Genomic DNA, 25,365 nt, shown 5'->3' on the forward strand with positions numbered 1-25,365 from the left:
CTAAGTGACTGACCCCTGAAACTCTGGACTGCCAGGCGCAATTGAGCTTCACTGATGGACATTTTGCACATACTATCACAACCCACTGCTGGATGAATTAAATACATCTTGTGAGATTCCAATGGGAGGTTGTGTTTGATTTCCTTTGGACTTTGCCCCATGTGCCTTTTCCCTTTGCTGATTCTGTATTGTATCCTTTTGATATAATAAGTCTTAGTCATGAGTAAGATTCTATGGCAAGTCCTGTGATTCCTTTTAGAGAATCACCAAACCTGGAGGTGGTTTTGGGAACCCCCAAAACAATTACCTTTAATTATATATACCTATCGAAATATTAATTGCAATTAAATTACCGTAGTGAAGACCCCAGATGCTGTGGACCAAGACAAACATGGAATCAACGGCATGGGCTTAGGCCAGTTGGATACTGCTAAGGAAGCCATCTGCAATACGTTTAAGAGTCAGTTAGAGAGCTTCTGTTTAAATTTCTATTCATTAAAATGAAAAGTATTTAATATTAAGCAATAGTCTGGGTGGTAAATGGTGAGATAAGACATGAACACAAAATCTCTAAATACTTGGGGCACCTGGCTGGCTCAGTTGGTAGAACATGGAACCATTGATCTTGGAGTTGTAAGTTTGAGCCTCACAGTGGGTATAGAGATTACTTAAAAATAAAATCTTAAAAAAAAAAAAATTTCTCTAAATACTTACAAGAATGTCTAGTGACCTTCTTAAACTCCCCAAATCATAAATTCAATAACAACATATAACTTCCCTCTTAGAAAATAATACAGTATATTGGAAAATTTTAAGTAATCTCAAGACCCTTCCCAGAGAACTACTTTCCTCGGGGTAAATATAGAGCAAATATGCTGAAATGTAGATGCTAGGCAGCAGGTTAATCATATTCATTACTGAAACGACTTGCTCAGGTACAGCAAAATCACAACATAGCATAAAATCTCAGACCTTTGAGGCTGACTGAACTACAAAGCAGATTACCTAACTGATATAAAGTAATGTAGTGTGTATGTTTAGAAAAGGGAAAAGTTATTTTTGGCTAGAGGAATCAGAGAAGGCTTCATGAAATGGCTTTTAGGGGAAATGAAAGATGAGATTGTCTTCCATATAAAAAAAGACAGTATGATCAAAGGCAATATGGTGAAAAAGTACAAAGACAGGTAGGAAAACAGCCAATATACTTTAGTTTGGCTGGTCAATTGGGACACATGTGGCCAATGGAGGGGGAGATAGTCAGGTTTGGAAGGATTGAATGGTATCAATCTTAGAGTTAGAGGTCCCTTTTGCTCTGTATATAATGGGGAATTAATAAAGAGGTCTGAGCAAAGGAGTGGTGGCATTGTCAAAGAAGTGATACAAGGAAGCTAGAATGATAGTAGTTTCCAGGATTGATTAGAGAGGGTAAGACCTGAGGTAGGAAAACCAGTATAGGAAGTAATTCAGGTGAAAGTTTTAAGACCCCAATCTAGGTCATAACAATGGAAACACTACTAGGTAAAAAAAAAAAAAAAAAAGAAAAAAAGAAATCCTTTTCTACCCTTCAAGTTCACTAATATTTTTTTTTAAATCAGTTTTTGAATACATATATATATATATATATATATATATATATATATATATATGTATAGTTGTTTCTTTTTAAATGTATTGAGTGGCTATATGGCCAGATAACAAACTAGAGCATATTATGAGCCCTTCCTGAACCTACTGCTTCATGGAGAAAACAAATTGCTAGACAAGTAATCATAGTGCAGTGAAAGAAGTACTAATGAGAGATGAAGTAAACTCTGGAGTTAGGATGGGAGTCAGGAAGAGCTTCTCATAGGAAGTAAGCTCTAGACTGGAACCAGAAGGGCAAACTGTGACTTGGCTAGGAATGAAGAGGCCCCTGAGAGATGTCAGCATCTGGCATAGCTAGAGCCCAGGGCAATAGCAAGCCTTTGACAGGTTTTAAGTAGGAAAGAACGGAGATGAGATTTAGGAAAATCACTCTAGTTATGTTATGGAGAAAAACTTAGAAGAAGATTAATGAGAGAAAAAGACGAGAGACAGAGAAACCAATTGGGAGGCCATCTGAGTACACTCTAGAAGACAAAGGTAAAACAAGTTGGTGACACTGGGGATAGAGATAAGATATAAATGAAAAGTATTTTCCAAACTCACTATCTTCACCAATTTAACAGCAAAATAAGGCATTTATACTTGAGATGTGAGAAGTTTTATGAAAAATCAACTTTTAATAAAATATTAATCAATACCTGAGCTATAACTGTGAAGTAATAAAATGTCTCCTTAAATCATACCCAAAAAATCATTGTAATTGGAACAAAAGTTTGAAACCAGTTTCTGCTTTTACCAAAACTAAAATTAATTCCATACCTCAAGTGAATTTTTAAAATAACTACATTCTCTAAATCTTATGAACATAACCATAATTAAATATCAGTTGAAATTAAAAGGCTTACATGTCCTCCCATGGATATTCCGGTCATTCCTAGAGGTCCATAACCCTCTCTCTCTAGCCAGTGCAAGAGAGCTGTAGATTCTAAAACAAGAGCTCCTCCCATCACAAAAAGGTCAGACACGTTTTTTAAGCTGGACCTTCTAGCCTCACAAGACAAAAGAGAAAATTATTTATGTATTTACATTTTAACATATGCAGATTTCAACAGGCAGCAAGATTTCATGTTTTTTTTTTTTCATGTTTTTCTTTTAAAGGACCAGATAGCTGAGTAAAACAATGAATAAATTGATGGAATTAGAGTGCTAACATTCTACAGTTAATTAAAACTTATCTTTAAAGCTATATCTGCTCTTTATTGAATCTTGATTGAATTTCAATTATTTAACTATTTTTGAAGCCCAGGAATAGTATTTATTTGATAGTGTTCAAAAAAACTGTTAAAAAACCCCATTTATAGTTGTCCCTCCTATTATCACAACATAACTTCAAGCATAAATATTTTTAAAAAGCAATGTAAAAGAATTTGACCTAATATTTATTACTTCTAAAATCTTAAATGTTGCTTATTTTCACAAAATACACAATTTATTAATATAATCAACTGGAAAATTTTGGTTTTTAAAGATTTTATTTATTCATTCATGAGAATACACAGAGAGGAGAGAGAGAGAGAGGCAGGGACACAGGCAGAGGGAGAAGCAGGCTCCATGCAGGGAGCCTGACATGGGACTCGATCCCGGGTCTCCAGGATCATGCCCTGGGCTGCAGGCGGCGCTAAACCACTGAGCCACCGGGGCTGCCTGAAAATTTTGATTTTTTAATTGTACAATTAACATGTTATTATCAGTTTCAGCTGTATACATATATGTATATAGACATACTCATTACTCAGTGCTCACCATGGTAATTGTAGTTACTGGCACTATACAAGGTTATTAAAATGTTCTTGACTATATTCCCTATGGTGTACTTTTCATCTCTATGACTTATTTATTTTATGATTAAAAGTTGGTTGGAAAAGTAATTTTTTATAAAAATACATATTTTGATTAACTTAAAGGCCAATTCAACTAGAATTTTGTCTTTAGAAATTAATTTTACATGTAAGTACATTTCCTCAGAAGCAGCACTTACATAGATCTTTTTAGATTCCAGAACCATTCTTATACAGACATACTTCATTTTATTGTACTTTTGAGATATTGTATTCCTTAGAAATTGAAGGTTTATGGCAACCCTGTGTCGATTAAGTCTATTGGTGCTATTTATTCAACAGCATTTGCTAACTTCATGTCTCAGTCACATTTCAGTAATTTTAAAACTTTTTTGTAATAACAAAAAATACAATAGTATTTGTTATGGTGATCTGTGATGTTATAGTTGTAGTTGTTTTGGGGCACCATGGAACTGCAAACTTAATGGACAAATGTGATGTGTGTTCTGATTGCTCCCCTGACTGGCTGTTCACCTCCGTCTCTCTCTCCCACCGTCCTATTCCCCAAAGACATAACCACCTTGAATGTAGGCTAGTTAATACTCCTACAATGGTTTCTGTGAGCAAGTGAAAAGGGGAGTCACATGTCTCTCACTTTAAATCAAAAGCTAGAGGGCCACCTGAGTGGTTTAGTGGTTTAGTAGAGCATGTGACTCTTGATCTTAAGATTGTAAGTTCGAGCCCTATGTTGAGTATTGAGATTACTTAAAATCTTATAAATAAACAAAAAAACAAATAAATAGAAATCAATTTTAGTCTATGTGCTGCCGAAGCGAGCACTAAATAAATAGAAATCAAAAGCTAGAAATGATCAAACTCAGAAAGCAAGGGATATCAAAACCTAAGATAGCCCTCATGCTGCAGTTAGCCAAGCTGTGAATGTAAAGGAAAAGTTCTTGAAGAAAATTAAAAGTACCACTCCAATGAACATACAAAATAGAAAACAAAATAGTTTCCTTGCCAATGTGGAGATAGTTTTACTGGTCTGGATAGAAAATCAAAACAGCCACAATATTCCCTTAAGCCAAAGCCTATTCCAGAGGAAGGCCCTACCTCTCTTCAATTCTTTGAAGGCTGAGGAGGTGAAGATGCTGAAGAACAATTTGAAGCTAAAAGAGGTTGGTTCAAGAGGTTTAAGAAAGAAAGCCATTGGGGCACCTGTGTGGCTCAGTGGTTAAGCGACTAATTTGATTTCAGCTCAGGTCATGATCTCCGGGTCATGAGATTGAGCCCCACTTCAGGCTCCATGCTCAGTGGGGAGTCTGCTTGAGATTCTCTCTCTCTCCTTCTGCTCCTCCCCCAACTCTCACACACACACTCTCTCTCTAAAATAAAATAAATCTTAAAAAGAAGAAGAAAGGAAACCATCTCTATAACAAAGTGCAAGGTGAAGAAGTGCATGCTGATGTGAAAGCTATAGCAAGTTATCCAGAAGATCTAGCTGAGATAAATAATGAGAGTGACTACACTAAACAGATTTTCTTTCTTTCTTTTTCCTTTTTTTTTTTTTTTCTTTTTGCCATCTAGGACTTTCACAGCTGGAGAGGAGATATCAATGCCTGGCTTCAAAGCTTCAAAGAAGGGGCTGTCTTGTTAGAGGCTAATGCAGCTGGTGTCATTAAGTAGAAGCCAGGACTCATTTACCATTTCAAAAATCCTAGGGCTCCTAGTAATTATGCTAAATCTACTATTTCTTGTTCTATGAATGGAACAAACAAAGCTTAGATGACAGTGTATCTCTTGACAACACAGTTTACAAACTATTTTAAGACCACTGTTGAGACTAACAGCTCAGAAAAAAATTCCTACTGCATTGACAATGCATCTAGTTACCCAAGAGCTCTATTGGGGAGTAAAACAAGATTAATGTTTTCAGGCCTGCTAATGCAACATTCATTCTATTGCGCATGGATCAAGGAATAATTTTGACTCTCAAGTCTTATTATTTAAGAACTACATTTCATAAGGCTATAGCTACTATAGATAATGATTTCTCTGATGGATTTGGGCAAAGCTAATTAAAAACCTCGTGGAAAGGGGTCACCATTCTAGATGCCAGTAAGGTCACTTGTGATTCATGAAAAGAGGTCAACATATCAATATTCACAGGAGTTTGAAAGAATCAGATTCCAACCCTCATGGATGACTTTGACTTTCAGTGGAGTAACTGTAGATGTGGTAGAAATAGCAAAGGAACTAGAATCAGAAGTAAAGTCCGAGGATGAGACTGAATTGCTGCAATCTCATGATAAACCTTTAATGGACGAGGAATTGCTTCTTATGGTTGAACAAAAAAATGCTTTCTTGAGATGGAATCTAAACTTGGTAAAGATGCTATGAAAAATTGCTGAGTGACAACAAAGGATTTAAAATATTACATAAACTTAGTTGATAAATCAGTGGCAGGGTTTGAAAGGATGGACTCCAATTTTGAAAGTTCTGTTGAAGGTAAAATGCTATGAAACAGCATCCCATGCTTTAAAGAAATTGTGAAAGGAAGAGTAAATTGATGTGGCAAACTTTGTTATTGTTTTAAGAAATTATCACAGCCACCCAACCTTCAGTAACCACCACTCCTGATCACTCAGTAGCCATCAACATTGAGGTAAGACCCTCCACCAGCAGAGATATGACACTCTGAAAGCTCTGATAATGGTTAGCATTTTTAAGCAATAAAGCTTTTTATTTCATTTTATTTTATTGAAGTATAGTTGACACACAATGTTCCATTAATTTCAGGTGTACAACATAGTGAGTTGACAAGTCTTTATGTTATGCTATGCTCACCACAACTGTACCTATCATCTGTTACCTTATACAATATTATAATACCATTGACTATATTCTCTATGCTGTACCTTTTTATTCCTGTGACTTCTTCATTCCATAACTGGAAGCAATAAAAAATATATTTTTAAAGATCTATTTATTTATTTTAGTGAGAGAGAGGTGGAGGGCAGAAGGAGATGGGGAGCAGATTCCCAGCTGAACAGGGAACCCAACACGGGGCTTGATCCCATGACGCTGAGATTATGACCCAAGCCGAAATCAAGAGTTGAAGGCTCAAATGACTGAGCCACCTAGGCGCCTCAGCAATAAAATATGTTAAAATTAAGGTATGTATTTGTCTTTAGAAATAATGCTATTGTACACTTAGACTATAGTATAAACATAATTTTTATATGCACTGGAAACCAAAAAAAAATTAAGTAGCTTTATTGCAATATTCCCTTTATTGCAGTGGTCTGGAACTGAACCCACAATATCTCCAAGGTATGCCTGTATAGTGATAAAAGACAATACTATCTTATTAGTAAAGCGTCCAAGTTAGAATCTATTTTCAAAATTTAGTTCACATAAAGACATACATAGTTGGCTACTGGATGAAACCTTGTCAAGATGTACAAAAATTCATTTTATCAATGGTTGTTTATTATGTGTATATGTAGAGTGGTTCTGCACAAAGAACCAGGTGCCTGCCATAGGAATGCCAAGTTGTGAAAAACAGAATTCTGGCCCCCAAAGAGCTTATTATATCCACTGTCCTACCACATCCTCCTCTCAGAGCTCTAAGTCCATAAGGCAGAATTTCTCTCTATGGAAACTCTGTCAAAATAGATCATACATGTGCTTCCTCATAAAAGAGCTCATTACCCTTATATTTGTTTCCTATCCTCATTCCAATGATCTATTTATAATCGCATAATTTCCCTGATTGTTTTCGCCTTGTATGGAACTTTGAATTCTCAGGTATACCTCAGTTTGCTCTTTTATATATAAGTTACTGAGGTGGGGTTCTGGGACAGTAGTTATTTCTAACAGTGAACCCAGTCTCAAAATATTTAAGAATTTTTGATGAAAATAGGCATAAGAGGCCTTTTAAAAAGTCAGATAAAAATAATTTAAATTACAAGCCATTTCCTATGATGAATTATTTGAAAAACTCAAATATATTGGTGTATTATATCTCTTGGATATATGATATATAATAGTATATTTTATAAACATGATTCTCACATCAATTCTGTGTGGAAGAAACTATATAGTATTTCTACTTTATAAATGAGGTAACAAATACTCAGACCAAGATCAATTATTAAATGGCAAGTTATGATTGTAACCTATGTCTGTGTGACTTAGTCAAAGTCAATCTTTCTGTTAAAACCATGTTGCCTCTAATTATAACCCAATAAACTCTTTTGGGTTTTTAAGCACCAATAGACAGGGTAAAAATGACACACCTAATTCTGAATTCAGAGCTCAGTTCCTGAATAAGAATTCTTTAACTATTTAGCTTGGACATTAATTTTCAGATTTCACAAAGTTTATTCATATATGTATATTTATACATATATATATAAATGTATACATATGAAAAAATACATTTATACATTTAAAAAAAAAGTAGCCTCCAAGCCTAGATGGAGCCTAATGTGGGGCTTGAATTCACAACCTTGAGAGCAAGACCAGCTGAGATCAAGAGTCAGATCCTTAACCGACTGAGCCACCCATATGCCCCTCACTAAGTTTATTCTAAACTATCCTCCAAAGTTATAGCTTTGCTTCCAACCCATCTCACTTTCATCTGTACCTCTTCCATGTCATGACCACAGAGAACATGTGACTTCTAAATCTACCTTTCCAGAACTTTATAACTACCTACTTAACTTTTCCACCTGTAAGTCTAATAACATCACTAATTTAACACATACGAGTCAGAACTTTTGATTTACCAACAATATCCAATTTATCAACAAGTCTTATTTCAACTTCAAAATTATATCTCAAATCCATTAGAACTTCTTTCCATCTTTACTGCCACTACCTTAAAGTTGCTTTCTTCCCCTGCATTGTTGCAGTAGCTTTCTATTTAATTTTCTGCTGCTGCTCTTGTCTTAGTAAGCCAAAATGAGCCTTTAAAAACACAAATCAGGGATCCCTGGGTGGCGCACTGGTTTAGCGCCTGCCTTTGGCCCAGGGCGTGATCCTGGAGACCTGGGATCGAATCCCACGTCGGGCTCCCGGTGCATGGAGCCTGCTTCTCCCTCTGCCTATGTCTCTGCCTCTCTCTCTCTCTCTCTCTCTCTCTCTCTCTCTCTGTGACTATCATAAATAAATAAAAATTAAAAAAAAAGATTTATATAAAAAAAAACACAAATCAAGTCCTCCAAAGTTTTACAACTGTACTTACAGTAAAACTCGAATCACATGGCTCTTCATAAATCTGGCCCTTGCCTACATTTCTGACCTTATATTAACTCTCCTATTTCATGCTTATAACAGGCTTTTCATTTATTCACCCTCTCTTCCTCAAGGTCTTCACCTTGGTGGCTCCTTCTCATATCATGTCCTTATAGCTAATACTACTTCAACCCTGCAGCTACCCTCTATTATTCTTCACTTGATTGCCCTGCTTTATTTTCTTCATGGCATTGATAAATATCCAAAATCATCTTATTTATTTTTATCTCTCATCCTAGAATGTAAGCTCTATGACAGTAAAGACCTTGTCTTTTTGTTGCTATCTTTCCAATGTCTTAGATCAAACATTTATTGAATGAATTAAAACCAAAAACAATATAGATTATGGAAATACAAAAAAATTGCCTTCAAAGTTCATTATTTTAAAAGACCAAAAAGAGATTATCTTCAGATTACCTCTACCATAAATTGTAAGAAGATTGGTGTTTTATTTCATGAAGTAAATGTACTTTAAGAAGGAAAATGTATGAAACATTTCTTCAATTACCATTTTACAAATAAAATATATCTTCCAGAGGCCTACTAAAAATTTCTCTTATCAAACATTTTAAGTGAAAAAGTTTAAAATAAAAATTTAAGTCAACATTCCTACTATAGTTTTACAACAGAATTATTTCCCCAAATAACATTTGCATGTTAAACTTAAAAATGATTAACTGAAGACTAACAAAAATTTTAATACTGCTGAAAATTTGGTATAAAGACTACAAAAGTGAAGGTGACATATACTTACATTTGGTCCTTGGGTTTCCTGCAGCCATTTAAGAATGTGGGTCAAAGAGAAAGTTTTAAAATAATTAAATACAGTCTGTGTCTTAAACACATTAACTTAAGCAAATTAGTTATATTTGTACACAATTTGATACTGAAATAATTATTTTCTAGTTATCTCAAATAGGCTGTTTTGTTGGAGTTCTCAGGTTTTTCAACTTATTTTTCTATTTTCTTTTTAAAAACATCTTTATTGATGACACATACCATACAATTCACCCATTTTAAGGGTACAGTTTAATATGTTTAGTATATCCAGAGTTGTGCAATCTTCAACTTAATTTTTAAAATGAAGGTTTTTTTCATGTTTATATGTTGATTACAGAAAATCTAGAAAATACAGAAAAGCATATTAGAAGAAGAACTACTTCATCTACAGACAACCATATTCATATTTTGGTGTTATTTCCAGTATTTTTTCCTTATGCACAGTTTTTTTTAGATTGATTTTCTATTTTTAGGTTTTTTGCTTATCTATGTCATACCATAGAGTTTTGTTTTTGAATTTTGCATATTTTTCATACATTATTGTAAACTTTTTAATAATAACCATTAAAATTTACTGAATGTCTGTTATTTACCAGGCATTCTAGACAGTATTAACTACTTAATACTTAGAGTGACCTCAGAGATTATTCCCATTTACCAATGAAAAATTGAGGTACTAAAAGGTTAAGTAACAGGTCTGAGGTTATACAAATGGTAAGTGGTAGAGCAAAAAACATAATTAACTGTATAACATTCTAATATTATGAGCCACAATTTACTCAACCATTTTTTTATTGTTAGACATTTAAGCTATTCCTAATATCTTACTATTATAAATAAAGCTATATGAGTATCTTTTCTCTTTTCTATTACTTTCTCTTTTGTTTTTGTTTTTTTTTTTTTAATGGGGAGAGGGGCAGAGGGAGAAGGTGAGAGAGAATCTTAAGTAGGCTCTATGCACAGTGCAGAGTCCAATGCAGGGCTCAATCTTATAACCCTGAGAGCATGACCTGAGCTGAAATCGAGTTGGATGCTTAATAGACTGAACCACCTATGCACCCCCCCCTTTCCTTTGTATTTTGTCCTTAGAATAAATTTCCAAGAATCAAAATCACTGTCAAAAGACATAACATTTTTTAAGGCTCCTGATACATATGGTAAAAATGCTTTCCCAAAGTATTAAACTGGTTTTCATAGCCAATAGTAATAAGAGTGCCTATTTGTTTTTACAATAGCCTCACAACTATAGTGTTTTATTTTTAAAATATTTGGTAATGTTGCTTTAGCTTTGCATTTCTCTTATTACCAGCAGCGCTGAATATTTCTTTATATCTGTGCATCACTTTCGTTTCTTCTTCTGGGAATAGTCTGACGTCATCTTGAAAGTTAAGTTAAGTACTGTTCTAAACCTCAACTGATGACTTAAATGTAAATGCATTTAAAACATGAGGGTTTCCTTAACAGCAAACATTTGACTTATTAATATTAAAATCCAGCATAAGTTTTACAAGAAAAAGAAGTACAATTTATCTTTATTATACAGTAGAAGCATAATCCCTACATTGGTTTTTTAAAGGCATGAAATAATTTTTCACTGTGTCCTTGCTTCTTAAATATTTTCTCAACTGACAACTAAATTTAACTGGTTTAGAAAAGCTGGTTACTATCATTCCTTTTGATAACTAAATCTGTGAATAAATAAATAAAGGATTTCTAGGTATTACAAAAGGATATAATAAGGGTTTTCTAATAACAGAGAGGCCATTCGGGCTTCTTTAATCATAGGACGAGCCATTAGCGTTCGTCGTCTCCAGTAATGCTAAGGAAAGAAAAGATGACATACTTAAAGAATATAATAACCACATCTGTGTTACACACAATATGTTAACAAATTATGGATTAAGGTATCATAATAGAGTCTTACATGATCTCCCGTTCCAGCAAGATGAATGCATACAGGTTTATATTTGCTGTTCCATTCTTTAGGAACTATAAGTTGGAACCTATTTAAAACAAAACACATCAATGAAATTCTCTTTAACGGATTTTTTTAACTAACTTTCAATTTGTAGAAGTTACATAATTAAATTATTTGGGAGAAAAGATCATTCAGATTTTTGACATTCAAATTATGATTAATGTTTGCACAAAGGCAACTAAGATATTATAAACTTGCTTTGTATTAGGATATTAAGATATTCAGTACAATATAAATGCAGAATTTATTGTAATCATTTTTACCTAGTTCAATACAAGTTTATCTTTTTATTTTTATTGAAGTTCGATTTGCCAACATATAGTATAACACCCAGTGCTCATCCCATCAAGTTCTGTTCTCAGTGCCTGTCACCCAATTACCCCACCACCCTGCCCACCTCCTCTTCTGCTACTCTTTGTTCGTTTCCCAGAGTTAGGAGTCTCTCATGTTTTGTCACACTCAATACCACAAATATGCTTTATAAATGGCATAATGAGGGATCCCTGGGTGGCGCAGCGGTTTGGCGCCTGCCTTTGGCCCAGGGCGCGATCCTGGAGACCCGGGATCGAATCCCACGTCGGGCTCCCGGTGCATGGAGCCTGCTTCTCCCTCTGCCTGTGTCTCTGCCTCTCTCTCTCTCTCTGTGACTATCATAAATAAATAAAAATTAAAAAAAAAATAAATAAAATAAATGGCATAATGATATATTCTTATTTGGAAAGAAACCAATATATATAAGTAAGTCTTAGAAAAAACAGTTCTTTAGATAGCTCTGATTTTTCTCCTTATAGGAATAATGCTTGCTGTTGTTGTATCAATAAAGTAGTTTGTCATCAATTTTGTTTTTCGGGCAGCCCGGGTGGCTCAGCAATTTAGCGCCGCCTTCGGTCCAGGGCATGATCCTCGAGACCCAGTATCGAGTCCCACGTCAGGCTCCCTGCATGGAGCCTGCTTCTCCCTCTGCCTGTGTCTCTGCCTCTCTTTCTCTCTGTGTCTCTCATGAATAAATAAATAAAAATCTTTTTAAAAAATTTGCTTTTCAATTTGGAGTGTAAGAGCAATCCATGGTAGAAAAAAAAGTTTTCCGGGATCCCTGGGTGGCGCAGCGGTTTGGCGCCTGCCTTTGGCCCAGGGCGTGATCCTGGAGACCCGGGATCAAGTCCCACCTCGGGCTCCCGGTGCATGGAGCCTGCTTCTCCCTCTGCCTGTGTCTCTGCCTCTCTCTCTCTCTCTGTGTGTGTGACTATCATAAATAAAATTAAATTAAATTAAAAATTTAAAAAAAAAAAAGAAAAAAGTTTTCCCTACTTGTCATCTTCTTATTGTAGTATTTTGCCTTTCATTTGATGTTTTTTCCATATAGACATTCTAACAGGTATGAGGTGATATTTAATTGTGGTTTTGCTTTTGGTATTTGGCATTTCGGGGTCTGTTTTTATGCTATATCATTTTCTTGATGATTAGTGATGTTCAGCACCTTTTCAGGTACTTGTTGACCATATGAATATCTTCTTTGGAAAAATGTCAAATTAGTTACTCTGTCCATTTTTTAATCATTTGTTTTTCTGCTTTAAGTTGTGTAAGTTTAGATATTTTGATACTAAACCCTTATCAGATATATGATTTGCAAATATTTTTTCCCATTTCATAGGTTGCCCTTTCCTTTTGTTGATAGTCTCCTTTGCTGTGCAGAAGCTTTTTTAGTTTGATGTAGGCCTAGTTGTTTATTTTTGTTTTTGTTGCCTTGCTTCGGGTGTCAGATCCAGAAAAAATTTAACTTCAAGACTTGATGTCAAGCCGGTGACTGCCTATGTTTTCTTCTAGGAGCTTTATAGTTTCAGCATTATGTTTAAGTCTTTACTCCATTTTGAATTAATTTTTGTTTGGTGCAAGATATTGGTCCAGTTTCATTTTTTGCCTACAGCTGTCCAGTCTTCCTAATACCATTTACTGAAGAGACTCTCCCCATTGTATATTCTTGGTTCTTTTGTCACAAATTAAGTGACCATATATGGTGGATTTATATCTAGGCTCTCTATTCTCTTTCATTGATCAATGTGTCTCTTTTTATGCCGATTCCATACTCTTGATTACTATAGCTATATAGTATAAAAATTTGAAATCAGGGAATATGATGCCTCCAGATTTGTTGTTCTTATTCAAGATTGCTTTGGCTAGTCAGGTGTTTTTGTGGTTCCATACAAAATTTAAGATTATTTGTTGTATTTTTTTGAAAAATGCCATTGGAATTTTGATAGAGATTGTAATACATCTGTAGATTGCAAACATATGGATGTTTAAACAATATTCATTTTTCTAAGCCATAAGCATGCAGTATGTTTCCATTTATTTGTATCATCTTCAATTTCTTTCATCAATGTCTTATAGTTTGCAGCATACTAATCTTTCACCTCCTTGGTTTACATTTATCACTAGGCATTTTATTCTTCTTGATGCAATTGGAAATAGGATTGTTTTCTTAATTTTTCTTTCTGATGGCTTGGTATTAGTGCATAGAGATGCAATTGATTTTCGTATATTCAGTTTGTATCCTGCAACTTTACTGAACTTATTATTAGTTCTAACAGTTTTTCGGTGGAGCCTTCAGGCTTCTCTATACATAATGTCATGTCATCTGTAAACAGAGACAGTTTTATCTCTTCCTTTCTGATTTAGATGTCTTTCTTTTTCTTGCCTAATTGCTCTGGCTAGGACTTCCACTATTCTATTGAATTAAAGTGGTGACAGTGTGCATACTTGTCTTGTTCCTGATCTTAAAGGAAAAAAAAATTTAGTTTCTCCAATGGGACATGATGTTAGCTATGAGCTTGTCATATATAGCCTTTATTATATTGACGTATGTTCCTTCTATATAGTTTGTTGAGAGTTTTTTTATCGTAAATGGATGTTGAATTTGTCAAATGCTTTTCCTATTTCTATTGAGATCAACGTATGATTTTTATCCTTCATTTTGGTATAACACAGTGATCGATTTACAGATATTGAACCATCTTTGTATCCCTTGGATAAATTCCACTTAATCATGGGACATGATCCTTTTTGTGTATCGTTGAATTTGGATTGTTAGTATTTTGTTGAGGATTTTTACATCTATGATCATTAGGAATATTGGCTTGTAATTTTCTTATGGCTTCCATGTCTGGTTTTGGTATCAAGGTAACGTTGACCTTGTAAAATGAATTTAGAAGGCTCCCTCCTCTTCAATTTTTTTGAAGAGTTTGAGGAGAGTCGTTTTTAATTCTTCTTTAAATTTTTGGCAGAATTCACCAATGTAGCCATCTGGTCCTAGACTTGTTTTTTGTAGGAAATTTCTGATTACTGATTAAATCTCCTTTTGGTAATTGGTCTGTTCAGATTTTGTATTTCTTCATAATTAAGTCTTGGTAGGTTGTACTTTCTAGAAATTTATCCAATTCTTCTAAGTTGTCCAATTGGTTGTTGCATAATTGTTCACAGTAGTCTCTATGACTCTTTTATTTATATATCAACTGTAATGGCTCCTTTTTCATTTCTAGTTTTGAGACTTCTTTCTTTACTTCTTGGTTAGTGTAGATAAAAGTTTGTCCATTTTCTCTATCTTTTCAAAATTACAGCTCTTAGTTTCATTGTTCTATTATCTTTATAGTACTATTTATTTCCTCTTTGATCTACACTAATTCCTTCCATTAACTTTGGGCTTAGTTTGTTCTTCTTTTAAGTTCCTATTATAAACTAAGTTGTTTATTTTTATAAAAGATCTTTCTTGGGATCCCTGGGTGGCGCAGCGGTTTGGCGCCTGCCTTTGGCCCAGGGCACGATCCTGGAGACCCGGGATCGAATCCCACATCGGGCTCCCGGTGCATGGAGCCTGCTTCTCCCTCTGCCTGTGTCTCTGCCTCTCTCTCTCTCTCTGTGACTATCATAAATAAATAAATAAATAAAATTTAAAAAAGTAAATAAAAGATCTTTTTTCTTAATGTCAGTGTTTACCACTATGAACCTGCCTCTCAGAACTGCTTTTGCTGTCCTGTGTTAAGTTTGGGTATGTTGTATTTTCATTATCATTTGTCCCAAAGTGTTTTTTGATTTCTCTTTTGATTCCTTCTTTGACCCACTGGTGTTTCAATAGCATATTGTTTACACATATTTTTGAATTTTCCAGTTTTCTTCTTGTTCTAGTTTCATACCAGTGTGGTTGGAAAAGATGCTTGATATGATTTCAATTTCTTAAATTTATTAATATTTGTTTTGTGACTGATATATGATCTATCCTGGTGACTACTCCCTGTGAATTTTAGAAGAATGTATATCCTGATGCTGTTGGATATGTTTTGTGAATGTTAAGTCCATCTGGTTTTTTTTTTTTTAGTGAGTCTCTTTATTGTTGTGTGTGTTGTTGTTGTTGTTTTTTTTTTTTTTAAGATTTTATTTATTCATGAGAGACACAGAGAGAGAGCGGCAGAGACACAGGCAGAGGGAGAAGCAGGCTCCATGCACCGGGAGCCCGAGGTGGGACTTGATCCCGGGTCTCCAGGATCAGGCCCTGGGCAGAAGGTGGCGCTAAACCGCTGAGCCACCCAGGCTGCCCTGTTGGTTTTTTTTTAATTGAAGATCCCTTACTGGTCCTGTTTCCATGAGTGCCAAGACCAGGAGAAAAGGGGAGGGGAACCAGGCGGTGCAAGGAAGGGTCATCTCCACAACATTCCATTTATACACAGAACTAAACAGACAAGCACAGAGTCACTATTGCAGTTAGAAGTTTGCAGCATGGGGGATCCCTGGGTGGCACAGCGGTTTGGCGCCTGCCTTTGGCCCAGGGCACGATCCTGGAGACCCGGGATCGAATCCCACGTCGGGCTCCCGGTGCATGGAGCCTGCTTCTCCCTCTGCCTGTGTCTCTGCCTCTCTCTCTCTCTCTCTCTCTCTCTGTGACTATCATAAATAAATAAAAATTAAAAAAAATAAAAATAAAAAAAGAAAGAAGTTTGCAGCATGGGAAAAGGGAGGAACCGGTGGGGACTGGAGTGTCGTTAAAAAAAAAAAAATACAGGCTCCTCCCCAAACTGAGGTGCCTAGGGGAACTTAGTCTGCTTCAACCCAAGAGGAATCAGAAGATCAAAAGGGGTTTGGGAAAGCCAGAACCATCAGGGATAGAGGGAGGAGGAAGGTCCAGGGGGTGAGGGGGCTGTTTGGCAACTGGGGTGAAGAGATTGCCCTCCCCCTGCTGGGATCCCCCGAGTCCCTTTGGTCTGGCAGGAAGGGGGCAGCTGCAACCCCCATGGGCAGGTCTGGGGCTGCCAGATGCTCCAGGCAGGGGGCTGGAGGGGGCTCACAAAGGCTTGCCCTCCAGAGAGATGATGGCACTACCCCCAGTTTCTCTGCCAGGGTGCAGCGGTCCTTGACCTCCTCATCGCAGTTTGCTTGTAATTCATGCTTGATCCTGGTCAGCTTTTTTTTATTGATGGCATCCTTGAAGCTGGCATAAATCATTTTGCTCTTAAAGGGTGCAGATTCAGATGCCCAGAAGATAAACACCAGGTCCTCCTTCTTGTTCTTCTTGGTCTCATAGGTTGCATCATAGAGGGCATAGCGGCAGTCCTTGTCTGGTAGCATCTTGACAAAGATGGCGAAGGGGTTGTCTACATTCTGGCCCACAGTACCTACCAGGATCTCCTTGCCCTCCTCAAGGATGATGTCCTTCTTGTCCTCACTCAGGCAGAAAAGTACTGCCTTCTTGCGCTTCTTCACCTCCTCTGGTGTTGAAGACTTCTGTACCTTCATGTCACTGAACACTTTGATGACACCGTCAGAAACGGCCACGCCCAGAGGCTATGTTTCCAGAAGCGAAAGGGAGATAGCAAAAAGGCCAGAAGAGATGAGAGCCGCTGCAGCTGCTGCCAGGATCCGACTGAACCAGGTCCATCTGGTCTAATGGATAGCTTGAATCCTATATTTTCTTACTGATTTTCGGTTTGGATTATCTATCTATTGTTGCATGTCAGGTATCAAAGCTCCCTAGTATTAATTGCTGCCTTCCAAGTTTGTTAATTTTTTTATATATATATTTCACTCCTATATTGAGTGCATAAATATTTACAAATGTTATTATATTCCCATTAGATTGATCCCTTTACCATTATATCATGACCTTCTTTGTCCCTTATCCAATATTTGTCTTAGAGTCTATTTTGTATGATATATAGCTACCTCTACTTTCTTTTGATATTCATTTGCATGGAATATCTTTTTCCATCCCGTTCAGTCTATGTATGTCCTTCTATCTGAAGTCTCTTTTTTGTTTAACAGGTTTTTTTTAGTTTATTTACTATGTAAGTTATCTCTACACCCAACATGGGGCTCAAACGCATGACCCTGAGATCAAGAGTCACATGCTCTTCCAACTAAGTCAGCCAGATGCTCCTGCAAGCGCTAAGTCTCTTATAGGCAGCATATAGTTGGGTCCTGTTTGTTTTTAAGATTTTCTTTATTTATTTGAGAGAGAGAGAGAGAGAGAGAGAGAGAGCGTGCGCACAAGTAGGGGGAGGGGCAGAGGGAGAAGGAGAAGCAGACTCCCTGCTAAGCAGGGAGCAGGACATGGGGCTGGATCCCAGGATGCCAGGATCACGACCTGAGCTGAATGGGCAGACGCTTAACCAACTGAGCCACTCAGGAACCCCAGGTACTGTTTTTTAATCCATTCAGCTGGTCTGTCTTTTGATTATAAAGAGTTTAGTTGATTTACATTTAAAGTGATTATTGATAGATACAAATTTATTATTGCCATTTTGTTTATTGTTTTCTGGCTATTTTATTATTCTTGTTCCTTTCCTTGTTTTTGTCTCTTCCTTTGTGATCTGATGATTTTCTCTAGAAGTATGGTTAGATTTCTTTCTTTTTGTCTTTTGTTTATCCAATAGGTTTTAGCTTTGTGGTTCTATCAGGCTTATATAAATCATTTTATATGTATAACAGCCTATTTTAAGTTGATAACAACTTAAGTTTGAATACATACTAAAGCTCTCTATATTTTTATTCTGCCCCACCCCACATTTAATGGGAATAATGCCAAATAATGACTGTAATTAATACTAAGCAATTAAAAATAACATGGAAATGATTTTCTTATAATTGTAAATTAAAAAAAACTTACTACTTTAAGTTTCTGGATAAAAATTCTTACCTTGCAATAACAGATTCAATTGGCATTATATCAGGCACATAGTGGGCCATGGGGGAAACAAAGTGTCCATCTAGGATCTTACAATCTGATTGCTCTTCAATCTAAAAAAAAAAAAAAGCAAAACCAAAACGTAGACATGTAGACTAAGATATCTTGGTCTTCATACATGTTTTCCTATAAAAAAGTTCTATTCAATTAAAAACTTTGACTACATATTCTTTCTCCCCCAGTTAGTTGTTTTTTTTTTTTTTTTTTTTTTTTTTTTTAAGATTTATTCATTTTAGAGAGAAAGCAAGCAAGCTCAGTGGGTAGGGGCAGAGGGAGAGGGAGAGAGTCTTAAGCAGACTTCGCACTGAGCATAGAGTCCAATGTGGGGCTTTGATCTCACGATCCTGGGATCATGACCTGAGCCTAAACCGAGCCTGACACTCACCTGCCCGTACTATCCATGCATCACCCCCCAACTCAGCTTTCAAAGACATAGCTCGGGTGGCTCTGGGGTTTAGCACCGCCTTCAGCCCAGGGCATGATCCTGGAGATGCGGGATCAAGTCCCCACGTCAGGCTCCCTGCATGGATCCTGCTTCTCCCTCTGCTTGTGTCTCTGCCTCCCTCCCTCTCTCTCTCTCTCTCTCTCTCTGTGTCTCTCATGCATAAATAAACAAAATCTTAAAAAAAAATAAAAAAAAATAAAAATATATGGTTCAGGACACCTGGGTGGCTCAGCAGTTGAGCATCTACCTTTGGCTCAGGGCGGGATCCCAGTCCGGGGATTGAGTCCCGCATTGGGCTCCCTGCAAGGAGTCTGCTTCTTGCTCTGTCTTTATCTCTGCCTCTCTCTGTCTTTCATGAATAAATAAATAAAATCTTAAAAAAAAAAAAAAAAAGACATGGCTCTTACACATTTCCTTTCCTTTTACATCCTTTACTATAGCATAGTTGGAAAAGTAAACTATAAATAAACCTCATTTGTACAACAGCACGAAATAAGTCAAAATAAATCAAAATAAAATACTAGTTGGAAGAATTTAAAAATATAAAAATAAACATGAGAACAATTTACAAATAAACTGTAAAAATAATTTACTGCAATCAAATAAGGGTTGACTTGATGTCAAATATGTTAGAATGGCTCATTTTAAGCAATCCATTGATGCAATGAGTCATGTAAACACATTAAATAAGAATATGTATCTACATACATAGCAAAGGCATTTGTTAATATTTAACACCTAAACTTCCCCTCCTCAAATAGTTATACTTTAAAAGATTTATTTATTTCAGAGATTCAGAGAGTGCCTGTGCACACGTGCACATGAGGAGGGGCAGAGGGAAAGAATCTCAAAGACTCCCTGCTGAGCAGAGCCTTACCTAGGGCTCTACCTCACAACCCATGAGATCACAACCCAAGCAGAAACCAGGAGTCAGACATTTAACTGACTGAGCCACCCAGGTGCCCCTCAAATAGTTATTTTTTTAAGTAAAAATTTTTTATCAGGACAATAGTCAAAATTAAATTAGCAGTAAACACTACATATTTTTATTAAAATTGGAAACAAAAAACTTTATCTATGAGCTTATTTTAAAACACAGCTTATTTTAAAACACAGATTCTAGCCAGCAGTGTCAATATTTTTTATTAAATAATCCATTTTTTTTTTTTGGCAAATGACTTAAAATGCTTTTTTCTTTAAAAAAAAAAAAAAGATTTTATTTTTCCATGAGAGACAGAGAGAGAGAGAGAGAGAGAGAGACAGGCAGAGGGAGAAGCAGGCTCCATTCAGGGAGCCTGATGCAGGACTCGATCCTGAGGCTCTAGGATCATGCCCTGGGCCAAAGGCAGGCACTAAACCCCTGAGCCACCCTGGGATTCCCTTAAAATGCTACTTTATCATGAAGTAAGTTTTAATAAATTTTGGCAAATCATTTTCAATCCTTTATTGGTTCGTATTAGCCTATCTTCTTTTTCCCCATTTTTTAACAAGTTTCTTTTAGTTTCCAAGTTTTAATTTAAATTCTAGCCAGTTAATATACAGTGCAATATTAGTTTCAAATGTAGAATTTAGTGATTCATCACTTAGCATACAACACCCAGTGCTCATCACAAGTGCCCTCCTTAATATCCATCACCTGTTTCACCCATTCCACTACCTGCCTCTCCTCTGGTACCATCAATTTGTTCTCTACAGTTAAGAGTCTGTTTCTTTGCCTCCCTCTCTTTTTTTCCCCTTTGTTCCTTTGTTTTGTTTCTTAAATTCCACATGAGTAAAATCATATGGTATCTGTTTTTCTCTGACTTATTTCACTTAGCATAATACTTTTTATTTAGCTCCATCTATGTTGTTGCAAATGCTAAGATTTCATTCTTTCTGATTGCTGAATAACATTCCATTGTATATATACACCAGTTAGTCAAAAAGGAGAAACCCAAATGCCCCTCAGCTGATAAATGGATAAACAAGATGTCACATATCTATACAATGGAATATTATTTAATAATAAAGAAGTGAAGTACTGTTAGATAACATGGATGAAAACTGAAAATTTGCTAAGTGAAATAAACCAGATCCAAAGGTCTTTTACTATATAATTCCATATGCAATGTCTAGAATAGGTGAATTCATAGAGATAGCTGCCAGAAGGTAGGAAGCTGTGTGGAAGTGGGAAGTAACAGCCAATGTTATATGGGTATATGGTTTCTTTTTGGTGAGATAAAAATATTCTGGAATTAGGTAATGATAGTGGTGAGGACTGCACATCTTGGGAATGTAGTAATAAAAAACAACAGTAAATTGCACATTTTAAAAGGGTGAATTCCATGGCAGGTGATTTATATCGGTTTTTAAAAACCAAGAGAGACAGTGATGGGGAGAATAGAGAGAGGAAGGAACTCTCTAAGAATGCATTCCAAAATCTTAAAGTAACTCTTCCTTGGGAGAGAAATGGAATTAAGTGGTGGAAAGTGGCAGAAAGTTCAAGAGTTTTGATTTTTTACTTGGTATACTTTTAATTTGTTTAAGTCTATGATTTTTTTAAAAAAGATTTTATTTACTTATTAATGAGAGACATAGAGAGAGACAGAGGCAGAGACATAGGCAGAGGGAGAAGCAGTCCCACAAGGAGCCCGATGTGGGACTCAATCCCAGATCTCAGGATAAGAACCTGAGCCGAAGGCAGACACTCAACCGCTGAGCCATCCAGGCATCCCAAGTCTATGATTTTTAATAGAAAAAAAGAAAAAAGAGAAAATAGAAATATTTAGCAAAATTGAGGGAGAAATGTTCTAAATTCAGAAGCTACAAAAAGAAGAGCTATATGGTATAGACAAGGGATTTCTAATTTATAAAATTTTGTTTTTAGCAGTGGAACTATTTTGAAAAATGAAATCTTCTAAAGATATGCAATACATATAAGAGATGAAACTAGAGTTACGTAGGTTAAAGGGCAATAAGGGATGTGAAGCCCAGGCATTTTTATCCCCTCCCCAACAATACCTCAATTATTCAATTATATAGACCTAGAACTGCTTTACAGAAAAACATGGTTGCTAAAAAAAACAAAACTATTTCAAATATATTTTCTCATCTTCTCTAATGATAAGCCATTTTCTTTTTCTTTTTTAAGATTTTTATTTATTTATTCATGAGAGACAGAGAGAGAGAGGCACAGGCAGAGAGAGAAGTAGGCTCCTTGCAGGGAGCTTGAGGCAGCCGACATGGAACTCGATCCCTGGAGTCCAGGATCATGCCCTGGGCCTAAAGCAGGCACTAAACCGCTGAGCCACCCAGGAGTCCCTAGCATTTTCTTTCTATCCTTCTCTCAACAATTAACTACATAACGTTTCCCTGATGTTATTTAAAAGCTGTTTTGGTAACAACTTCTCATGCGCAGATTCTCCAACTAGAATACTTCCCTGCATTACTTAGAATTATTCTGAAATGTTGAATAATTTATTTTAACCCTCCTGATCCTAAAGATACAAAACGAGGCTCAAAAACATTGAGACTTATCGCTTCTCAGCCTTTTGGTTAAGATCAAGTGAAACAGATCAAGACTTAAATATTTTCGTATATATATATATTTTAAGGTTTATTTATTTATTAATGAGAGACAGAAAGAGAGAGAAAGAGAAAGAGAGAGGCAGAGACACAGGCAGATGGAGAAGGAGGCTCCATGCAGGAAGCCTGACGTGGGACTTGATCCCGGGACTCCAGGATCACGCCCTGGGCTGAAGGCAGGCGCTAAACTGCTGAGCCACCCAGGCTGCCCAATATATTTTCCTATATTTAGGCAAGTACCAAATATATGCTCTCAAATATACATGAATTATAACTATAATAAGCAACCTTTTAGGATAATATGGTATTTATTTTAATAATATTAAATTAAAATCTATGTTGTACTCATGTTTTGTTTACTATTATACTCCAACATTCAGCCTACTCTTTTTTTTTTTTTTAAAGATTTTATTTATTTATTCATGAGAAACACAAGAGACAGAGGCAGAGACACAGGCAGAGGCAGAAGCAGGCTCCCCGCAGGGAGCCCAATGCAGAACTCGAACCTGGATCATGGGATCAGGACCTAAGCCGAAGGCAGACACTCAACGGCTGAGCCATCCAGGCGTCCCCATTCAGCCTACTCTTGATACATATTTATATTAAACCAGAATCTCTGTAACTTCATTTCTCTCATTTGAATACCTTATCAATGTGTACTGGATAATCACTTGAAACCAGATTCTGACATCTTTCTCGATTTCCAATCATCTTTCTGAATTCGAAGAGTCTATTATAAGCAGGAAAAAAAAAAAGAAAAAATTCATTATGCCCACTGTACTGAAAATGATCTATAATGCTGAAAAATTTGCAAGTCCAGTTCATAAGCTATGTCAAAATTTAATTTGAATCATTAGAGGAAAAAGAGGAATCTACTGGTTTTTATTCAAGTTGGACATTTTGCCTCATAAAATATGTGAGAAATGTCATTGTTCAAAAAGCAATTAACATATACAAGACTCATAATTAAAGGGATAAATCCTGAAGATTCACTTTCTTAAGTCCAGATATTTCCATGAGCTATGGTGTATCTCAGCTTTATCGTCATAACAAATACAAGTTACCCGAGGAAGCTAACTAAGTCCCTGGAATGCTAAGCAACTTAAAAATAATTAAAGTTAAAAATCTAGTTTGTATTTAGGAGCTCTTTATTTTTAATTTTAAAATAGTTCAACAGTTCGATTTATGATTATATGGTTTAAAACAGGAAATAATTAAAAAGGCAAAAGGAAATAATTACATTTTATATACTTTTAATGCTTAATTTGTCATTTTATATTTATAGTAAAGAATTTTATCACTAAAATTTTTTTAAATGTTTACGAAAACAAATTTAGAATAAGCATTTTGAAAAAAAAAAAACTCACCTTTTGAGATCTTCTGGCCTACCCCATCCTCTGATAAAAAGTTTTGTGAGGAGAAGTCTTCGATATAGAATATCTAACTTGCTCACACCCATTAGTAGCAAACAAACATCTATGAAACAAGATTTAAAATGACTTTAAAATATTTTATTTTAGGCAGGTGGTCAATTTCCTAACCATCTCTTTAAATATCAGGTGAAAATTAAAGATTGATCTACTTTTTGTAACTTTCAAATATACAAATATGTATTTTTAACTATAGTTACCATGCTATACATTACATCCCCAGAACTACTCACCTTATAGATCTTAAAAGTAGTCATCACGCTGAGTGAAGTAAGTCAGTCGGAGAAGGACAAACATTATATGTTCTCATTCATTTGGGGAATATAAATAATAGTGAAAGGGAATAGAAGGGAAGGGAGAAGAAATGTGTGGGAAATATCAGAAAGGGAGACAGAACGTAAAGACTGCTAACTCTGGGAAACGAACTAGGGGTGGTAGAAGGGGAGGAGGGCGGGGGGTGGGAGTGAATGGGTGACGGGCACTGGGGTTATTCTGTATGTTAGTAAATTGAACACCAATAAAAAATTAAAAAAAAGAACTTAAAAAAAATACAATCAGTAGAAAAGATTAGGAGTGATTGGCAGTGATTGTTGTTGAATGGTAAAATAAAGGGGGAGATTTATATTAAAAAAAAAAAGTAGTCATCACAAGAAAAAAATGTGTAGCTATGTTAGGTGATGGATGTTAAACTTACCACGTTAATCATTTCACAATATATACAAATATCAAATCATTTGCTATCAACTTTAATATAATGTTATATATTAATTAAATGTCAATAAAACTGGGAAATAAGTTAAAGACTAAGATTAAACTATATATCTTGAATTTAGTCTCTTGGATATAAGACACACGAAAAAAGAACTTGGATGAAAGTAGAAAACATAAACTCTGTATTCCTTTAGGGCAGGATCTTCCCATTCTCAGCACAGTAATAGTAAACGCTCTTTCTATATATATATTAAGATTTTATTTGAGAGCAAGAGCAATCGAGAGAGAGAGAGAGAGAGAGAGAGAGAGAGAGAGAAACTGAGCACAAGTGGGGGGGTGAAGGAAGGGGGAGAGAGAGGGAGAAGCAGGTTCCCCACTACAATTGGATAACAATTCTAGTGACTCTTACTTACTGCCAAGCACCATTTTGTACAACTACAAACACACATACACACATTTTTTATTTTACATACACACATTCTTGTTTAAATCTCTCAGCAACTTTA

General features: G+C 35.7%; 3 protein-coding genes across 19 annotated transcripts in view; 1 reads left to right on the forward strand and 2 right to left on the reverse strand.

The window, feature by feature from the left end:
• The window catches only part of MFSD8 (major facilitator superfamily domain containing 8), a 127,362-nt gene that overhangs the window by 41,496 nt on the left and 60,501 nt on the right, over positions 1–25,365 (forward strand). For 5 of the 10 annotated variants that reach the window (XM_049097272.1, XM_049097270.1, XM_049097269.1 and 2 more), the window contains 2 exons: positions 5,010–6,087; positions 6,422–6,598. The exons of 3 other annotated variants lie outside the window; for them this stretch is intronic. In XM_049097272.1, coding sequence (XP_048953229.1) covers positions 6,585–6,598 — 14 coding nt within the window. In that variant the 5' untranslated portion in view covers positions 5,010–6,087; positions 6,422–6,584. The remainder of the gene's footprint in view (positions 1–5,009; positions 6,088–6,421; positions 6,599–25,365) is intronic. 2 more of the 10 variants (XM_049097271.1, XM_049097276.1) reach the window with 1 other exon arrangement.
• ABHD18 (abhydrolase domain containing 18) overlaps positions 1–25,365 on the reverse strand; it is a 46,283-nt gene that overhangs the window by 10,517 nt on the left and 10,401 nt on the right. For 3 of the 8 annotated variants that reach the window (XM_049097281.1, XM_049097280.1, XM_049097279.1), the window contains 8 exons: positions 24,086–24,194; positions 23,364–23,448; positions 18,662–18,762; positions 11,428–11,506; positions 11,236–11,322; positions 9,478–9,503; positions 2,490–2,628; positions 354–443 (listed from right to left, as the gene is read on the reverse strand). In XM_049097281.1, the coding sequence (XP_048953238.1) occupies positions 354–443; positions 2,490–2,628; positions 9,478–9,503; positions 11,236–11,322; positions 11,428–11,506; positions 18,662–18,762; positions 23,364–23,448; positions 24,086–24,177 (699 nt within the window). In that variant the 5' untranslated portion in view covers positions 24,178–24,194. The other 5 variants (XM_049097282.1, XM_025420583.3, XM_035702235.2 and 2 more) reach the window with 5 other exon arrangements.
• Positions 15,699–18,621, reverse strand: LOC112642780 (cofilin-1-like). Its single transcript, XM_035702236.2, has one exon. The coding sequence runs from the start codon at positions 17,260–17,262 to the stop codon at positions 16,597–16,599; it is 666 nt and encodes a 221-aa protein (XP_035558129.1). The 5' UTR covers positions 17,263–18,621; the 3' UTR covers positions 15,699–16,596.

This window comes from Canis lupus, chromosome 19 (genome assembly GCF_003254725.2).
Source record: "Canis lupus dingo isolate Sandy chromosome 19, ASM325472v2, whole genome shotgun sequence".
NCBI classification, from domain to species: Eukaryota; Metazoa; Chordata; class Mammalia; order Carnivora; family Canidae; genus Canis; species Canis lupus.